The sequence below is a fragment of the Pseudocercospora fijiensis genome (assembly GCF_000340215.1).
Source record: "Pseudocercospora fijiensis CIRAD86 unplaced genomic scaffold MYCFIscaffold_3, whole genome shotgun sequence".
Lineage (NCBI taxonomy): Eukaryota > Fungi > Ascomycota > Dothideomycetes > Mycosphaerellales > Mycosphaerellaceae > Pseudocercospora > Pseudocercospora fijiensis.
Window position 1 is genome coordinate 3,967,690 of NW_006921534.1, and position 19,802 is coordinate 3,987,491.

At 48.1% G+C, this 19,802-nt stretch overlaps 5 protein-coding genes across 5 annotated transcripts; 2 read left to right on the forward strand and 3 right to left on the reverse strand.

The window, feature by feature from the left end:
* Positions 1 to 1,580: 1,580 nt before the first annotated feature.
* On the forward strand, positions 1,581 to 3,417 carry MYCFIDRAFT_207337 (uncharacterized protein; the record flags this gene model as incomplete). Its single annotated transcript, XM_007927040.1, has 9 exons — positions 1,581 to 1,591; positions 1,627 to 1,647; positions 1,685 to 1,861; positions 1,901 to 1,951; positions 1,981 to 1,991; positions 2,019 to 2,026; positions 2,053 to 2,161; positions 2,189 to 2,207; positions 2,234 to 3,417. 9 exons carry the CDS (start codon positions 1,581 to 1,583, stop codon positions 2,289 to 2,291), a joined length of 465 nt encoding a protein of 154 aa, XP_007925231.1. The 3' UTR covers positions 2,292 to 3,417.
* Positions 2,224 to 3,417, reverse strand: MYCFIDRAFT_210927 (uncharacterized protein). The gene has a single exon (XM_007927041.1). It carries the CDS (start codon positions 3,374 to 3,376, stop codon positions 2,333 to 2,335), a length of 1,044 nt encoding a protein of 347 aa, XP_007925232.1. The 5' UTR covers positions 3,377 to 3,417; the 3' UTR covers positions 2,224 to 2,332.
* Positions 3,418 to 4,424: 1,007 nt separating this feature from the next.
* On the forward strand, positions 4,425 to 6,751 carry MYCFIDRAFT_207339 (uncharacterized protein; the record flags this gene model as incomplete). Its single annotated transcript, XM_007927042.1, has 6 exons — positions 4,425 to 4,553; positions 4,588 to 4,787; positions 4,813 to 5,702; positions 5,734 to 5,775; positions 5,818 to 5,872; positions 5,902 to 6,751. 6 exons carry the CDS (start codon positions 4,425 to 4,427, stop codon positions 6,110 to 6,112), a joined length of 1,527 nt encoding a protein of 508 aa, XP_007925233.1. The 3' UTR covers positions 6,113 to 6,751.
* Positions 5,918 to 8,519, reverse strand: MYCFIDRAFT_214800 (uncharacterized protein). The gene has a single exon (XM_007927043.1). It carries the CDS (start codon positions 8,388 to 8,390, stop codon positions 6,213 to 6,215), a length of 2,178 nt encoding a protein of 725 aa, XP_007925234.1. The 5' UTR covers positions 8,391 to 8,519; the 3' UTR covers positions 5,918 to 6,212.
* A 1,390-nt stretch (positions 8,520 to 9,909) lies between these two features.
* MYCFIDRAFT_134029 (uncharacterized protein) lies at positions 9,910 to 11,793 on the reverse strand (the record flags this gene model as incomplete). Its single annotated transcript, XM_007927044.1, has 5 exons — positions 9,910 to 10,235; positions 10,294 to 10,753; positions 10,803 to 10,831; positions 10,882 to 11,635; positions 11,698 to 11,793. 5 exons carry the CDS (start codon positions 11,791 to 11,793, stop codon positions 9,910 to 9,912), a joined length of 1,665 nt encoding a protein of 554 aa, XP_007925235.1.
* Between the last annotated feature and the right edge of the window lie 8,009 nt (positions 11,794 to 19,802).

Below are 19,802 nucleotides of genomic sequence, written 5' to 3' on the forward strand. Positions count from 1 at the left end.
CATCAGTGGTGCCTCCCGCTTGAGAATAATGCTCGTAGATGTCTTGATAAGCCACGAACTCGAAGCCGGTCTGCTGCTTGCTGATTGGGTCGTATTCTGTGGTTATATCGCTCTGACCGCTGAAATATGACTCCTCGGTGACGCCAACAGAAACACCTTGAAGATGTCTTATGCCAAGTGCATAGTTCTGGATCATGATAGGGTATTTGTAAATGGCTGGTCGCAAAGTGCAGGTTTGTTTGTAGATCGAGCCAGAGCACGTTGTTCCAAGATCATCAGTTGCGCTGGCCTGGGTGTACGTAATGTCCATCGTGAGGTTGGACGGCCGACCACCTCGCAATACGGTGTCTGTCAGATTCGAGTAGTCTCCCTGTTCCAGATCCGTGTACTGGCTGTGAAATGCGACGTTGAAGATAGTCTGCTCGTGTTGGAATGACACGTTTGTCACGGTGGTACCATTAGTAATGACGATAGAAGGAGGGTCAGATGATGACTCCTGTCTCCTGGTGATGTTGCCGCTGTTAGGATTCTCGGCTCCAACGGTGATGCCAGCAGATGTCGCGGTGGGACTTGCTGCTTCGCTGCTCTGAGAGCCGCCGACACTGCTGGAACTGCTATTTGGATCCTCTGAGCCCACAGTAACAGTGGAAGAGCCACCACTGCCAAGGAGAGGTTGAAAGTCAATCGAGGCCGAGCTCGACGAGCAGTCGATCTCAAGGCCGGCGGCGGGTACTTGGACGAAGCAAAGACCATCACAGCCCCAGAAGCCATTGAGAGGCAATTGCTGCGGCCGCTCGTCCCATATCAGAAGTTCTTTGAGGATATCGAAATCCATCTTATTTGAGTCGTCATTCCCATTTATACCACCTAACGTCTGTCCTGTCAGTCGAAAAGTGGTATTTGCAAAACCGTTGACATTAGTTGTGATTGCTGTGTTCGGCGCGATGTATGTGGACAATGCACTTTGCATGAGACTGCACATATTATTAGCACACACTCGAGCTGACTTGACGTGTCTTTACTCACTATCCGTCAATGAGAGCGGATTTCGCTGTCAATGCTGCCAAGGCAATGGCATTGAAGCCTTTGCCAGCCAAAAGTGCCTCTTTGAGGCTTGTAGAGAATGTCCATGACTTGTGCAAGTTCTCAATCGTTCCGCCTTTCATTGCACGACGCCACCACGCAATGGCCACACCATTTGCTATTGCAATCGAAAAACAAATGCTGGCTCCGTTATTGAGTAGAGTCAAGACCGAGTTAGGCTTGAAGTGGTTTGGCCATATATCCTGTGTCTTCCCGTTTGCCAGCCCAAGCACAACAAGAGAACATCCAGACAGTATCAGGACCCCAAGAAGAGCACCAATACCCATCCATGGAAATTGTGCGATTACACCTGGTTGCCAGGTGCTTGCATCCACGGCATCGGCATCGCGACCTCGTAGTTCTGAGGTAGATGTCGTAGCGCCCTTTTTCTCGATGTCGATGTCCACTGGACTCTCATGAGGTTGAGCTGGAGATATGGCTGCGTTTCGTTCCCGCAAGCCTGTCGCCATGTTGTATAGGGACGCTACAAGACGTCTATGGCAGGGTAGTGGCAACTTTCATGGCAGGGCATCCGTCGCACAGCCCAGATATAAGCCAGGTGAAGTCCATTTTGCGCCGTGCCGTGCATGCTTCTCTACAGCCAGCCACAGCAGGACTCTTTTGGCGTCTCGACCTGTTTGGACAGCAACAAGCTCCGCGGCTTCGCTAAAGACCAAAAGTATCGACTGCGTGCGCATGATAGGGAGCTCTGCTATAAGGCAGATTTCTCTGAGCGGAAGTCTAGCCCCTCTGCTTCATGCACGACTTCAGCCACAGCGTGCGCTACGAAAGTCTATGTCAGCTGTACATGCCGCAGCATTCGCACTGATGAGTACAGAGCAGAGCTACAGGCTGTAGCAAGACGATAGTGCCAAAAATAACGAATTGTGCTGGTAGCACGCCGTCCGGTCCACGAAGACATTAGCTTTCCGCAGGGGATTTCGTGCATCAGAATGCAGCAAGCATCAGTGCGATATCTATGCTCAGCGCGAGAGGAGCCTGGCGATTTGGCTGATCTTCTCCCGTATCATCTCCGTCTCATTGATTCTAGGCAGGAACAGTTCGAATGCGTTTCTAGGTGCTCGGAGTGCGTGATGAAAGTGAGTCAGTCGCTGCGTTTTGAAGTGAAGCTGCGTCTGTGAAGCTGAAGCTATGACTGTTCCGTCGCCACTGAGTCAGAATTCATGAATGCTGAGGGCAGTCTATGAGCAAGATTTCATGCAGCATAAGTTCTACTTACGGTGGCTGCTCACACTGGTATCAGACCCATCTTCCGTCTGTACGCATTCACGACAGCCTTGTCTGGAAAGCTCGCCAGAGGCTCCCAAGTATGCTCCTTCCAACCCTTCCACTTCACTTTGTAGAGCATTGTCCGCGCTTTGCCCGGGTGTGTTCGCGGATCACTCATGTGATGTGCCAAGATTGATTCAATTTCCCATCCCTCCTCATCGTCCTCATCGCTCTCTTCATCACTGGACTCCTCCATTTGCTTCCTTGGTTGTGCGGTGCTCGGCATTGGCACGCGAGTGGTCGCTGCCTGAGCAACTTGCACCGCCTGTCTTGACCGCTCTGGTGTCGCTTTCGCGTTTTGAGCATTTCTTTTCTCTTCTTCTAATCGCTTGTGATAATCACGAACTGTGCTTGGATCCATGAAGCTGTCGGATGGCTCCCATGTCAGTTCTTCGCTACCTTCCCATTTAGTATGATAGAGCACGACTTGTTTCTGGCGAGGATGAGTCTTAGGGTCTGACATTCGATGGCCGAGTATAGCTTCGACAACCCATTCATCCTCGTCTGGCTCTTCTTCGTCACTTTCGTCATCGCCAGCCTGCCGTGGGGCCACCGGATTCATGATGCTGGTCTTTGCTTGACTTTGGTCAGGCTTTGCGGCGTGTTCAGAGTCCTCAGATTCATCACCCGAATCGGCACGCTTTCCGGACGCTTTCAAGAAAGATGCCAGGGTGATTGGCTCCGCTGAAGAATCAGAAGAGTCATCAGCACTGGTTTCGGCCTTCGTGGGATGCATTATAGAGGTTTTCGGTGTAGTCTTGGCCTTCGATGCAGACACCGGGCGATGATTCTCACCATTGTAGGCTAAGTCGTCAGATTCGGATATTTCTAATGCGACTTTTGCTGCAGAGGATATCGACTGTTGTCTCGCAGGCGTGTTTCTGAGGGAAATACGGAGTGAGCCGCTTGATGCTGGCCAACTTTGCGATCTGTCGTCAGAAGATTCGGACGCAAGCTTGATCCGTTTCGATCCGTGTTCCTGCGAGATGCTCATCTTTCTCATGGCAGGACTAACAAGATCTCGAGCGTTTGGAGAGATTCTCTTCTCCTCGTCCGGGTTATAACGCCAGCCAAGAGGCATTAGTTCATGGGTGATGGGATGGCGTCTTCGACGTGGCCTCTTATGGTCGGGATCTTTCTCTACCGGCTGTATAGGTTCCAGAGGTAATAATTCTCCAGTCTTCGGATCACGTTTTCTTCTTCGGCGTTTCGGTAGCTGCATTGCTCCGGGTGCGGGTGATGGAGCAATTGAAGAGTGGCCTTCCTCATCGGAGTCACACATCTCAGCATCTTCGCCATGGTCACTGAGCGGCATCAGTTCACCAGTGATAGGATCTCGCTTCCGCCTCCTTCTTCGTTTGGGTCCAGCGTCACTATGCTGGCGTACGTCCTCGTCGCTCAACGGCATAAGCTCGCCTGTTTCTGGGTCTCGTTTTCGTCGCCGTCGACGCTCATCCGGGAGCTCAGGTTTCTTGAACAGGTGTGTATATGTTGGCCGCGCTCGACCATGTCGGCCCTGTGCAACATCGCCTGCGTCGCTCGACTCTTCCGCATCACTGCCCACTTCCTGAAAAAGAATGATACCTTTCTGCTTGGCTCTCTCGGCTCGCCTGAGACGCTTTCTTTCCTTCTCACTCTCAGCTGCTGCACGAGCAATCTCTATTGCTTCCGCTTCCTCTTTGAATTGCTGATTCTCGTAGCGCTCCAGTTCCAGCGGCGAAACGTAGTTCAGAATCTCCCAGAGCTTGATGCCATTGATCTCGATATCGCCGACCGCCAGTGTATACACTGGGATCTGACCAAATTCAGCCACACGGCCGATGATGCGACCATTTCGAGGATTGACATCTGATGGTTTGACGGGTAGAGGTTCGTGGCCATATGTGCGACGTTCAGATCCTTTGCCAGGATTCTTGATTGGCGACTTCCTGATGACGGGTACATGTAGCAGAAGCTGCTTGTGCTTGATTGCAGGTGGCTCATTGAGCGCCAGAGAGCTTTCCAGTGATGGTGGCATGTTGAACTTGGAGCGGACTTGCCGTCACGGTGTCATGCAGGAATGGCTGCAAATGCGAACTTCCGATCTCAGTTGTTGCGCGCCTGGTATACGAGCTCAAACAGTGATCGCGAAAGATGCATCGCAAGGAGTCGCCAGTGACAAGACAAGCAAGATGTGTCGGGTGTGCTGTACGGCAAGAAACGCGTTTGCTTGAGGTGAAGGTGAAGGCGCGGCCGCGCGGTTGTGCCAGCGCGCTCCCTAGCTTGCGGATCGTACCGCAGCTACCTATTCTACCCCCGCCCTTGCCCCTGCCCGCGAGTTTCTGTCACCAACACAAGATACATACATGCACTCTCACTCATTCGCGAACACTCATTCCGCACCTTGTATCCATCGACGCAATGACTGAAAATGGGTGGGGGAATCGGTGAATGCACGAGAACATTCATCCTGGATGCTCAAAATGGACGGCTTGGACTCCAAACAAGGTTTGAGACTTTGAGGACATGTCCTCAGTCTTATTTTCGTCAGTATATATGTTACGATTCTGCTCTCCTCTCTTCTCTGCCCATATCCAAATCTCAAGTCACTACTCGTCCTCTCTCATCAATCAGACAGGCCTGCCGAATCACTCGCATCAACATTCAAGACAAGCAGTACAACCAGGCTTCTCTCGGTAAGCTTCCCCCGAAAATGCCTACCGAATCGTGTCCTCTGCCCTCCCGCAAAGAGTTCCTTGCCAGTCTTGGCGACAGCGTCTCGCGGGAGTCCATCACTTGCGGTATCTGCCTCCAGGAGACGAGAACTGCTCACAATGCGCCCCGAAACTGTCCACGTCACGGTAAAAAGCCAGAGCGCACCGTAGTCGTCCACGACAACCACAAGTTCGGCAAGCGATGTATAACCGCATGGCTGAAAAAGAACAATTCCTGCCCTCTCTGCCGCAAACAACTCTTCATCAAGCCCAAACCGCGATCAACAGTCAACGTAGACGAATCCGGGGCTGGACACGCGTCACTCGATGACCCACCGGACCTAATCGTGACCGTCAGAGAAGGTCAGAGAACTCATCGCGTCCCTCTCCTTCGCACGAACGAGGAAGGAACAGTAGAATGGGATCCAGATCCCGAAATCGCAGCGATCCAAGCAGAAATTGTAGCTGCGGAACGGATTCAGAACCGAATACACCGATACTTGGACGAACTGGATCGATTGGAATTCGAAGACCATGGCATAGCGTGGGAAATCAACGAGGTCGGGTGGCGGCAGGTCGGGCTCTGGAGATTATTGCAACCGTACCTGTCCTTGATCAGAATTACCGCGGCGCTGAGTGGGCTCTGCTTTCGCATGTCGATGGCGAGGGTGGAGCGGGTGCAGGGGTGGACTTACATTCGACGATCATCGTTGTCTCAAAGAATCTTCAGCTGCATCTCTTTCATCCTGAGACAATGAGGTCGATCCGCACGAGGCTGGATATCAGAGACTGGTCAAAGGTCGGGCGTGCTGCATTTGGCGACATTGGAAAAGAGTAGCGAACGTGGATATCAGGAATCCAGCAAGTTTCACAATCGACATGTCATGTTGTCTGATATGACAAGCCTTCCTTGGGCAACAAATATGTACACAATTCCATCACTATGTTTGCGACAACGCTATCAGTCCCTTGCCTCCCACCCCATGTGCTCCAGCACTATCCCAGTTGCTGGCTTATGTAGCCGCCCACACCTTTCGCGCCTTTGAAATCAATTATTTTAGCAGCCCGAGCTATGCATTCGGTAAATGTCTGATGGTCTGCTTATGCCATCTGTATCCTCGCAGGCCCTGCTCGAGAGCCAATCCTTTACCAGGTCTCCGCAATGTATTGGCCTGCCTCCTTTTTGCCTTCCCAGAATTGCTTGGCGGTCTCGTAATCGAGATTGCCTTTGTCCATAGCGACATCAATCAATGCGTTCTCCACGCCTTCACCCATGCCTTTACTAGAGCCACAAACGAAGATGCGGCCGTCGAGAGCATTGACGACGTACCAAACGATGTCAGCCTGGTGCCGGACCTCATCCTGGACATACTTGGCGACCTTGTCCTTTTTCTTTGGATCGGCGACCACAGGTGTCTCGCCATCGGTGTGTACCTCTCCAACAACACCGCTGTCATCTTCCGAAACAGGCGGCAATGTCCTGGCGCGTGATTGCACAACCTTCTTGATATCCTTCTCGTGATCACCTAGCTCACCACGATAGATCTCGTCGAGCATGCTGTCGCGAATACCTTGGATGAGCCAGATCTTGTTGGCGCAGTTGGCGTTCTTGAGTCGATTCAGGATGAAGCCACGGAATGGCGCCATGCCAACACCAGCACCGATGAGGACCATGGGACCATCACTGACGAACTTCTTGGAAAGAGGATTTGCCATTAAACCGCGGAACATGGGTAGGTGAAGGTTGGCTCGGCGACCTCCCACGCCTGGTCGTAGACAGAAGCCCTTTGCCTCTGCCTCCCTTTGCGCCTTCTCGTCAGCCTCGATGAACTTCATCGCTAGCCTTTCCATGAAACCGGAACCAACACCCGTGCGTTGCTTTCCTTTGAAGTCCGATGTTTCGTGGATAGTCACTGCCATTTCGATCAATCGTCGTCCTGCAAGACCTTCTCGCGCGGAGGAAACGTGCGGATCGTTGGACAGGGAATAGAATCTTGGCATGAGCTGGTTGAGAACGCTGCACAGATACTCAAGCGGCGGCTTGGATGACGGGAAAGCGTGCAAGAGCTGTTGCAATGTGATGTGTGGTCCAGTTCTCAAGTCACAGAAAGTCGCCTGACCCTGCGCGCTGACAAGGTATTCGAGGATCTTCTTCTCGTTCGGCTCCGATGCATACTCGGCCAGCAATCTAATCAGTGGCTTTGTGGGCGCGACTGAAGAAATGTCAACGGTCCATGTGAGCACTTCTCTTCGTGTGGTAACAAGTTCTCTTGCTTCCTCCTCGCCCCAGATGGTCGGCCAGCGTCCCTCGGAAGTATGCAATCGTATGGCCTTGTCTCGTTGAAAGCGTGGTATGCCAAGCTGGTCCATGATGTCCTCGACAACAGCAGGATCATTTGGAGGACATACCCCAACGGCGCCTCCCACCTTGAAGTCAACACCACCCTCCTCAGGGTAATCGGTCACATCGATATCGAAATGGAATGTCCGCTTCTCGGCACCAGGCTTGGTCAACTCCCGAGCGCCATATAGCGGGGCATTGAAAATGCTATAAGGTGGGTGCGGCTTCATGTATTCTGGAGGATATTCATTGACTTCATCGACGTCATGCTTATGCAGTGCTTCGTGTGGAAACTTGTCGGTGATGGATTGTCGGCGGATTGTGCCGAAGCGTACTTTCTGGTCAGGCATTTCCGGAATCTTGGTCAACTCAGTGTCAAGCGATAGTGAGCGCAAGTTCAGAGCGAGGAATCTGTATGCGTCATTCGCAGGTGTGATGATTGGCGCAAATGCAACGTCATCGGTGTGAAGTGGCAAGGACTCAATCATACAGCAGCCTTCGCCACAGCAGTACTTCTGCAGGAACTTGGTGCCACTGCCAGAGCCAATGAGTCTCCGGATGTCGTCGACATTTGAGGCGTATGTAGTGCTTGCTCTTCTCTTTCGTGTTCTTATGGGCAGCGTTGATGTGATGTGCTCGGCGAGAGGGCGCTGCTTCACGCCCTTCAAGGCGTCCTCCGCTAGGTCAGTCGGCTCAGTAGGCGGAGTTGACGGGGCTTCTGAGTCGCTTGTGTTGGTGTCGTCGGTGTAATGAAGGCTCTCCCCACTTGATCGTGGACTTGGAGCGTAGAGCATGTTGCTGAGTCTGATTTTGGCATCCATTGGAATATGCATGGACGGATGGGCGACGGGTTCTACAGGTATGGGGTTGTCGGGGTTGCTGGTGGAGGAGTATGGAATATTCTTATGACGATGCGATTCTCTGCCGAAGTGCGAGAAACTGTGGCGGCGAGGCCCGGGGGCGGTTGTGAGTGAAGTAGTCATGGTGAGGTGTCGAAGGCAGGAGCACAAAAGATCGACAAGCGTTGTTCTGTGCTCTCGTAAGTAATTGTCAAGACATTGGTAATACAAAAAGTAGGGAGTGACTGGGTACTAGGGTACAGTTGTGAAGAACGAAGTCACCGAGACGCAGGCCGAAGGAGGGGAGGGGACGGGGGGTCAGGCACGGCAAAGGCCAAATATTCTCATGTGCGATGTGGGCCGATTGGCGTCTGGCTTTGTCACCACCACTGCACCTTCGCCGTCGCAGTCAGGCTGTCAGCGCAGTGTTCCGCGCGGTGATGTGCGTGTGTGTCTGTGCCCGCGCCGGCCTCTCGCTGCGGCGAACTCCACCAGCACATGTCGACAGCATCATCATGTGCTCCTGACTGGGGCAGTCGACCGATATTGCTGGTGATGGCGAGGGGCAGGGCATCATCCGACATCGACAGCCGGAGGTGCGCGCCGCTGCTTTTCGGCCGTGGTGGGCAATGACGAACTTGGAAGGGACTGGCGGCACTCACCCAAAGATGGCCTCGTCGAGGTCTTCGCGAGAGAAGTGGCGAGGGACTTGATCTGATAAGTCCACTTCGATCTGATAAAGTGCGTCGGACAAAGCACACGGCGAATTTCGCGTTCGGTAGTATTGTGCACACGTCGGAGTCACAAGTCACATGTCACAAGTGGTGCTTCGTCAAACGCGCAGCAGGAAAACATGACATGCTTCGGCCTTCTCTTTCTCTGTCTCTGATGCGATTGCGATTGACCCTCCGAAATCGGGTTCACACGGCTCTTACCGCCGATGCCAAGAAGCTTAATAATAATCACAATTTTGGCTCGCTCTCCAGTCAGCGGCAACGAGAATAATATCTTGGCATCATCAGCACACATGTACTTCGAGCGACTTACATCGAGTTAACAACAACAAGTTTGCTGCTATCGTCAAACACTGTGCCACTACCAAGCAGCCTCCGAGCACAACGCCTCGATGTCGACATCCAAGACATGCATTGCTTCCTGTTTCAACCCGGAAAGCCGCAATAGTACCAGCCACAGTTACCAATAATGCACCGATCAAGTGAATGCAAGGGCTCGTACCTACGCACAACAACCAGAGCACACCAAGGCTCGCATCAAACACGAGATCGAACGCTGCGCTGCTTCAATCATGTCACATGTCGCCGTCCTCACCAAGAGCTGGCCATGCTCTCTCAAGGTCAGCATATATCCAGTGGTCCACATTGCATTGCCTCACTCCCATCATCTCTCCTTGTGCCGTCCACATGTACCTTCACAGCGCATCGAGCAACTACGTGCAAATCACGAGGGCCGGAAGAATTTGACATCTTTGCGCTCGATCGCGGAATTGCTTCCATCAAGCCGGGTAGCTTCGACGGCACCCACTCTCAAAATTGGCGCCGAGAATGTGAGACGCTAGCCAAAGTGTGAGGTGAGGTGAATTGTTGAATATGACATTGCTTCGACTCGCCATACATACACTTCCTCACACACCCAGGTCAAACTTCTACTTGCTCTCCAAATCCTCCACCTTCTCAGTGCCGCCGTTCACGTGGTCTCTAGTAGCCTTCTCTGCATGACCAACAGAAACGACCGAGCTTCTCCTCCTCTCAATCTCTCTTGCCTCTTCAGTCTCCTCGTAATTGATGAGGATTTCTCCGTTCTTGCCAAATCTGTGTGGATGATTCTTTGCCACGCGCACAACGTCGAATGCCCCCTTAAGCCCGTGAACATTGTGGAAAATCTCGTCCATTTCCTCGAGCGATCTGTACGCAGTTTCTGGGAAGAAGAAATATACGCACGGAATCATGAACGCGTTGATTACGGCAAACACTGCGAATCACATTAGTACGTCGCACAGCAGAGATATCGGTCGTCGCGATGCGCTTACCCGTGTAGGTGTTGTATCCGATGTTCGCGAAAGCGACAGGCGTCACCATCACGACCATAAAGTTGAAAATCCAGTTCGCTGTCGTCGAAATGGCGTTGGCTGGCGCACGGATTGACAGAGGTGTGATCTCGGCTGGATACAACCATGTCATGCCAAGCCACCCGACGGCGAAAAAAGAGTTGAAGACGAAAAGGAAGACGGCAGCTGCTATACCGTACTGTTGACTGTTGGGATTGTCGGTGGGTACTGAGGTTGTGCCTGCAAGGATTGCCATCGACGCTGCCTGACCAGCTGCGCCGAACAACATCAATTTTCTTCGGCCAATCTTTTCGATGGTGAAGATCGCAATCCAGGATGCTATGAAATATTCAGTACCGTTGAGTGCTGCTAGCAGTCGAGACAAGAATGGTGAAAGTCCAATGCTGTTCTCGAAGATGGTTGCCGCGTAGTAGGTGATGATCTGGCTCGGTGTTAGTGCTGTCTGTGATCGCTTCGGCAGAATTACTTACATTAATCCCAGAAATCTGCTGAAACATTTCTGCCAAGAGTGTTAGTGGCTTCTCTCATTTCATCAGCAGAGCCACTTACGATTCACGTATCCAAGGCATGTTCGGTGGAAGTTGCGGTTGCGGTTGAGTTTGAAGCAGTCTGCGAAGCGACCCTGAGCCATCTCCAAGACAGTGTCCTTGACGGCTTTGAACTCGCTCTGAATCTTTGGGTCGTCTTCAGGCAGGTCGCTCAACGCGCATAGAACATCAAGGGCCTCGGCCTCCCTGCCCTTCAAGACGAGCCATCGTGGCGATTCAGGAAGTCCTGGGATCAGTGCAAGGATGAATAGGGCAAGAACGATTTGGAATGCAATAGGAAATCGCCACGATATCGTTGATGGTTCCAAAAAGGAAAATCCCAAATCGAGCCAGTAAGAGAGCATCACACCGAAGACAATCAGAGATCCTTCAATCATCACCATTTGGCCTCGGCGATGAGACTTGGATGTTTCGGATTGCCATGTGGGGACAGTTGATGTGTTCATACCATTGCCGAATCCTGTGATGAGACGGGACGCTATAAGTTGACCTAGACTGAATGAAGAGGATTGGATGGCCGCTCCGATGACCATGATAGCAGAACCGACCATAATGGTTCGTTTTCGTCCAAGCAGATTGCCAAGCCAGATAGTTGCCACTGCGCCGAAGAAGCATCCCAAAGTGTAGCCACCGACTGTGATGCCCTGGATGTTGGATACATGACTGGCAGTCTGGCCCTCTGGGGGATTCTGCACATTGATTTCGGGAAAGGTTCTCAGGAACGAACCGAGGGTGAGCAAGCCTCCCATAACACCCTGCAAAGACCTGTCAGCCTTGACTTCCCGAAGCATTGCTTGTCTGCTTGTCTTCTCTTTACCTGGTCATATCCGAAAAGCGCGAAGTCGACACCGGCGACCACGGCAATGGCGATATTGAGCTTCGTGCCCACGAGTCCGTAAAACTTCTTGCCCATCTTGTCTACGCTGAGCACCAGCTCCAAGAATCTCCAAGAATCAAAGATCAAAGCTCAAGGAAAGGAAGGAAGAGACAAGGCTTTCTTAAGTCGAATCCCATCTATACCGTGCGCGCTAACAGCTAGCACTCTGAACGGACTGCTCCAACAGGCAAACCGGCTCTACTGCAGAATGCCAACATGGCCACCACGCGGCTCGCGCGTGCAAACATCTGTTATCCGGGGTTCCGTCACGACTCACACACTCCTCCCCGCTGTTCGCGGGGTTTCCGGCCATACGTAAAATCGCCTTTTCCTAGTAGGCCACACGTAAAACTCGATATGGTGGTAGGTTCCAGTCCCATATAGATATATAGGTGCATGTAGTATTGAACCGCGAGTCCAAATATTATATTGGCCAGTTTATCCGAGTATATAGTGGCTATAGGACCTCACTGTCGCCATTTCTTATGTAATCCTTGGCAGGCGCGTCCACCTCATTCTAAAGCGTGTATTCCTCGTGCTCCTCCTGTTTCTTATGTTCTACTGTACGGATCGCATACAAAACTCGGTATGGCGCGTAATAAGGGTAAAAACGTGAAGAGGGTGCGAGCCGAGCGGTTGACCGAGGCGGAGAGGGCAGAGAGGGTGGTAGATCGCGTCGTTTCGAGGTACCACGAATTGAGGCTAGATTGAGGTCCTACGGTCGCAATTTGGTCACTGATATGCCGGAAATCTACTGTTCCTACCTCTTATGGTGCTTATGTTCAGTTTCCCATTATATGTGCTCTACAACATTGCTGTCGTCGAGTTTTACGTGTGGCCTACTAGGAAAGTGCGATTTTACGTATGGCTTAAATCCCCGAGCTGGGGCGAGGGGTGAAGTGGGCTGACGCAACCCCGGATAGCGGTAATTCGTCGGATGTCACTGGTGCTGCGGTAACAAGGTTAGAGCTTTGATGGCGCCGCTCGCGGAGGAGCTGCGGAGAAGATGGGGCATGCCGTGATCACTGTGGAGGACTGTGATCCTGTAGGCGTTAGCCAAGAACCTTAGTCAATTAGTAAATAGTGATTACTATAGTAACAGTAGCATTCACTAGTCGCTATAGCTAATATAATATATATATATATATATATATAATAGTATAGTAGCTACTACTACTAGCTACTATAGTTACTATTATCTAGTAAGGGTAGATATACTTATATAGGTAGTCTATCTAATAGCTAGATAGGGGATTATAGGGCCGTTGTCTATAAGAAGGGTATATTAGTAGGTAGATAGGGTAGTAGTAGGTATAGATAGTATTCGATAAGAAGCTAGAAGGAGAGGGAGGAAGATAGGCAAGTTAGCCTATTACTAAGCGCTAAGCCCTGCCTAAGGCACTAAGACCCTAGCTTTACTTAGCCTAGTTATATACTAATTACGTATAATCTCTTTAGCCCTAATATACGCTTCCTTTCTAAAGGCCGCGCCCTCGTAGCCTATCTATATTCTACGACCTCTATTACCGCTAACTTAGTAAGTCTAATAAGCTGCTTAGCCCGCGCTAAATTAAACACTTAACTACCTAATTATATAACTATATCAAACCTTACCTCTAATATAATATAATGTCTAACTCTAACTACGCTATTACTACGGCTATAGTAATAATAAGGTACTATATAGCTATATAAATTAAAGGCTAGCAACTAATTACAATACGAGCGTACCTTCCCTACTATAATAGGTAGGTATACGGGGTATTGCAGCACTGCCCCCGTTCTAAGTAAGGTTGTCCGAGTTCTTTGCGTCTACTTTTAAAAGACTTAGAAATGTCCGCTCCGAGGGTTTGTCCGTTCCGAGGGTTGTTCTTATTATTACGAGGACTATTATTTACTATCGTAGTTTTACTAGCCCTAATTAATTAGGTTTAGTAGCCTTTAATTGTTAATCTTATCTTATCTTTTAAAAAATACAGCTTGTTTAGTTTCTATAAGTAAAGGCTATTATAAGTGTAGTAGTAGAGGTTCGCCTCGCTTAAAGGGTTAGATAGATCGAGGAGTAACCTATTATCCGCAAGATCGACCCCGGCTAGCTTAGCTCTATAGTTTTGCCCTTAGTTAGTCTATTAGTCGCTTAATCTTTTAGGCGGCTTAAAGTTTTAATTAAAGTTTTAATTAAAGGTGCCTTAGGCTCGTAGTATAGGTAAGGTTGTGTCCGCAGGTGCAGTAATAGTAGTAAGTAATGTTAATAATAGTAGCGCTAGTCGTCTTAGCGCTAACTTTACCTTGCTTTCGATTTCCTTCTTTAAATAATAATATACTCCGCAATACTATTACTAATATAGCCGCGCCGGCCGTGTCGCCCTTTAGTATAAGCGTAACGCCGTTATTACTATTATTATTACTAATACTATTCGCCTATGCGCGCGTACTATCTCTATCGACCGCCTAGGCCTTAGGCCTCGATAGGACATAGAAATAAGAGAGGCGCTAAGAGGAGGGTCTTATAGGGTACGCTAGTAAAGAGGTAGATTCTTAAAAGAGTAGGCGATCGGTTAACAGTTATAGCGCGTTTGTTAACGCTCGGTATATATCTACTATAGTAGTATAGTCTTATTATCCTTTATTACTAATAATTGCTTACCTCTAATTAGTTAGCTAATAGCACCCCGGGGGTAGCATTATTCCTAGGCGACATTATAGGCCCTTAGCCTTCTTCTTGTTCTTTATACTAGTCTAATACTTATTTAACAACTCGGTTATATCCTTAAAGGAACCTTTAGCTTCCTACGAGTCCTATTTAGGTAGATAGCCTTGCTATCTTAGGAGGTACTCCTTCTTGCCTTGTCTAGTCCGATACTTTAGGATACGTTCTATAGACTATAGCTCTTCGCTATTAGCTAGTATGTCCTCGGATTTAGTAGGTGCTTTATCCCCTTCGTATAGGTAGTACGGCTTAAGGAGGGATACATAGAAGGTATTATAGATAGTGTAATAAGGTAGAAGCTACAACTAGTAAGCCTATATGCCCTTAGCTTCTCGAATACGGAATAGGCTAATGTATCTTAGTACGAGCTTAGGCCTTGTTTTGCTATTAGGTAATAGGTGTTTGCGGATACGGAGGTTCTTAGTGCTTAGTATAACTAGGTCGCCTTGCTTAAAGGTTATTAGCGTATAGTGTTTGTTATAATAGGCCTTCTAATAGGCCTAGGCCTTCGCTAGTTTATTAGCTATCTTAGCGTAAATTTCTCGCATCTTTTAAACCCTCTTAATAGCCGCTAGTGTCTTAGGTTAACCCGCTTCCCTTTCCTTGCGCTCGGCCTCGAGCGATAGGGGGTCTTATAGTAGCGTAGGGTTGCTTCCTATTATAGCGAAATAAGGTAACATCTTAGTAGATAAGTAGACACTATTGTTGTATACGAATTCGGCTAGTTAAAGGAGATTAACCTAGTTATTAGGGTTCTTATTAATATAGCTACGTAGGTACTGCTATAGGGTAGCATTCTATCTCTCTATTTAACCGTTAGTCTATAGATAGAAGGCTATTAATAGCCGATGCTTTAGTCTTAGCTATAGGCATATTTCGCTCTAATAGTGCAATATAAATATCGAGCCCCTATCGGAGACTATCCCCTTAGGGGTTCCCTAATAGGTATAGAAGATATTAGTCTATAGCGCCTTAGCTAGGTTAATAGCCGTCTAATCCTTTCGGGCAGGAATATAACGAGCGCCCTTAGTAAACCGGTCTACGACAACTAGGATAGCATTATATATATCCTTGCTTCCCCTACGCTTAGTAGGTAGAAGGCCTATAATAAAATCTATTATAAGCTTAGTAAATAGCTTCTTTGGAACAGGGAGTAAAGACAACTCGCTAAATAGTAAGTGCTTTAGTGCTTTAACTCGCTAGTATACTATATAGGTCTATATATACTCCTTTATATGCCGCTTACTATTTAGCTAGTAGTATATGCGCGATAGTAACTCGTACGACCTCTCTATGCTATAGTAACTAGCGAGCTTACTATTATAGTGCCTCTTTAAAAGCTCTTATCTAATCGATTGTTTAGCGGGGATATAATATCTGCCCTTAAACTTTAAGTAACCTTTATCGTCGATCGACTAACTATTACTCTTACTAGATCGAGTCGCCCGTCTACTTATAAGCCTATTAATACGCTCGATAGCAAAGGCGTCCCTCTGCTAAGCATGTAATAGCTTATCTATAAACGATTAACTATCCCTATTTGCAAGGTTATTTAATAGCACTCTCGCTATTAAACGAGGTACGTATTGCATATATCTAACAGTACTAGCAGCCGGAACTACTGTAACCTCTTCTATAGTGCTATCGCTATATAGACTATTACTATAAATAGCAATGTCCTTAATCGAGTTATTATAGCTCGAGCGATCTATGTCCTTTCTTTTAATATATACTAGAAGAACGACAACTCCGCTATAGTATTTGTTGCCGCCGCGGGGTCCGGAAGTCCGCTTATCCTACGCTTACTTATTAACAATACGGGCTATAGCAATCTTATACTACAGGGTTAGAAACAAAGAATTAATATATTAGGTCTCGCTATCGTAATTAGGTCGCCTCGATAGGCTATTAGTAGGGTTGCTTACGCCTAGCCGATATAATATATTAAAATCAAACCCGGCGAGGTAGACGGCCTATCTAGCCTATCGACCTATAACCCTAGTAACCTTAGTAATGCTACGGAGGTTGTTATAGTCTATATAGACCTGTATTGTATATTAAGCCCTATCGAGGTAGTGCCTCTAATACTTAAAGGCCTCGATAATAGCTAGGAGCTCTTACTTATAGGTCTCGTAGCGACGTTTAGCATTAATTATCTTCCTCGAGAAGAAGGCAATCGGGTGCTAGTAGGTGTTATTAGCCTGCTATAATATAATAGCTAATATAGCGAACTATAAAGCGTTAGTCTCAATTCGGATCTGTTTACTTAGTACGAAATAGTATAACGAGGAGACTTTAGTAAATCGCTTCTTTAGACCGTTAAAAGCGGCTTATATTTTGTTAGTCTACTATTAGCTAGTAACCGGCCCTATACCTATAGGCTAGTTTTAAGCCTATATAAGAGGCCTCCTTCTACATTATAGATAGGGCATCAACCTCGTACAGCACATTGTTTATATTACACTTCTATAATGCCTATATTGTAGGGCTCTAGTTATTAGCCTAAGCGATAGTCTCGTTATCCTATCTTGCTAAACATAGCTGCCTATATTGCTATAGGTTATATTACCCTCGGTAGCCTATACTATTGCTATAAGTAGTAGTAGTAGTATTGGTTTCCGTCCTTTATTAGAGCCGAAGGTAGGGCTATCTCTTTATATCTAATAGGTTCGGGTATGTTGAAGGTGGTCTCTAGGCACGAATAGCTATAACCGAAGCAAGGGTACGATAAGAGCCTACGATACGGACGATACCGAAGTATCTTAAGGGGCCGTTACGACAAGCAGAGAAACCTCTTAACGAGGGCATCGCTTTAACCCCGAAAAGCTGCAAACCCTTAGGACTATTACAGCTTAGGGCCTAGTCTATAACTATAGCTAGCTTCTAAGGACTCGGCTCCGGGTCGAAGACCTATTTAGCACCGCTTACTCGAGATAAGCTACCGCCCGCCTAAGGAGGAGATAGACTAATTACCTATCGGCCTTGCTTAGTTTGCTAAGACTATCTATACGATAGCAATTTCTAGATTATAGGTCGGATGCCTAGACAGTTCCCCTATCGACCGGGTAGATTACTTCGGGATTCGCTGCCTCGTTCGGATAGTGCTTAGCCTTCTACTAGAAAAAGAAGGTCCCCGCCCCCCGCCTAGCTAAAGGAGATAATAATAGTTAGTAAAGTAGCTAGTTTCTAGGATCTAGGTGTAAATAGAGATTGCAGTTCCTTCCTCCGAGCGGCTTTTGTCTAAATTTACTAAATTAAAGCTCTTAGGGGTGTCTAGGCGACCCCTAAGAGGCTAAATTCTAATGCTACCCCGGGGGTAATATTAGAAGAAAATAGCCTAGTACACTATTTTCTCGTATAGCAACATCGAAACAAACTAAACCTATAATATATACTAAAAACACTTTCCTATAGCATTTTATTTTAACTACTTTATAATAATCGAATGAGCTCTAGCGAAAGCGAGCATTACGAATTAGCGGAATCTTCGGAATCTAATAATCTACTAGACTCTATTAACGAAGAAATTAGGCGACGACTAGTTATTATAAGCGCCGTCGACTTAGGGGCTATCGAGCCTTCTACGCCCGAGGCTCTCTACAATGTCGTTATAAAGATGATTTAAGGGCAAACTAACCTTCTCCGTTAGAATAGGCGTCGCCCGCTAGAGCTAGGAAGTAGTAGGAACCCTTTGTTCGAAGGGTAGAACGCTACGGCGCACGTAGAACGCTTTAAGGACAACTTAGCCGAGTACGGACTCGAAGAGGAGTCGGACTAGTACAAGGTCCGGTCCCTTACGAGGACTACTATTACTAAGCTTTACCGAACCCTTAGAACCCTAGTTAGCTATCTAGAAAAGGACGACAAGTCTAATGCCGACTAGGAGGTCTTTAAGCAGGCCTTTATAAGGGAGTATCGGGATCGCGATAGCCGTCGCATTAAAGGTAGTCGTACGTAGCTTAAGAACCTCTATATAGAGAGGCGTACCGAAGATGACGACCTAAAGGAGTACGTCCGCGAGTTTATTAAATTAGCGGACGGCATCGACTAGCAGGACCTCGAGAATTCTTAGAGAACGAGGCTGCTTCTTAAAGGGTTGCCGTAGTCTACGGCTAAGCGTGTCTTCCGTCGCTATAAGCTTAGCGAAGCTAATCCTAAGACCTTTAGGAAGTACAAAGAGGTCCTAGAGGCTGTTAAGGACGACATTAATAGCTCCGCCGATATAAAGAAGTTCATTTACGGCGAGGACCGGAATAACCTAGCCTAGGTAAGGAACGATGCCTTAGGAACTAGAGGGCCTAAGTTTCTTCCTAAATCGCAAAGTAGTCCTAGTACCGTAACTCCTACCGTTACTAAGCATTCTTAGGACGTTGCGGACTTAGCTAAATCCCTAGCCTAGCTTAACCTTAATGCGAAAGCACTATAGCGAGTTAGGGAGGTTATTAATGCTAGTATACTAAAGGATGTGCTACCGGTCTACTAGATTTCCGATCCTAACTACCCTAAGGCCCCTTTAGTTAACGTCTACGCTATGCGAAAGATCTATTCTAACTTAGATAGTAAGTGCTAGATATGCGGCGGTTTCAAACATATTTAATTAGACTGCCCTATCTAGAAAGAGCTTCTTAAGAGGAAGCTCGTTATATAAGTAAATAGTCGGTTCTACTATACCGATACCGGCGATAAGATTAACTTCGAGTAGGATCGTAGAGCTCCGAAGCTGCCTTAACTTAGGAGTCTTCTAGAGAAGAAGTATAGTAGCAAGATCGAGTTTAAGGACACTAGGAACAGTACCCTCGCCGCTATTACTAAATAAGAAACTTAGAAGGTTAGGGCAAAATAGGTTGAGGAGCGGAGCAGTAATAGTACTACTAAGCCTATTAAAGTCAACTTTATATCTTAGGATCCGGACGCAGTTACTAATGTTTACGCGGTTACTAAGAACAGTATAGATGTCTACGCTGCTATACGGTCTTAGACCTAGTCCTAAAGCAAGGGCAAGAACCCTTAGAACCCTACTCGCCCTAGTACGGCAGCCCCTACTAGGGTACTAAAGAATAAGGCGGCCGATAAGGCTAAGTAATAGCGCGAGTCGACTGCAAAAACTAAGACTCTCTAGACAGCTATAGACCGTGCTGCCCGATCTAGCACTATACCTAGCACCGTACCTAGTACCCTACCTATAGAAAGCCTAGTCGTCTTAGAGACTCTAGAGGTCGATATAGAGGATGTTGCTACCGATATTAGTAGCACCCTAGGTCTAGCTAACCCGCCGGCCTATAAACGAAAGTTAGCCGACCTAAAGAGCTTTCGCTTTAATAGGTATATAAAGAAG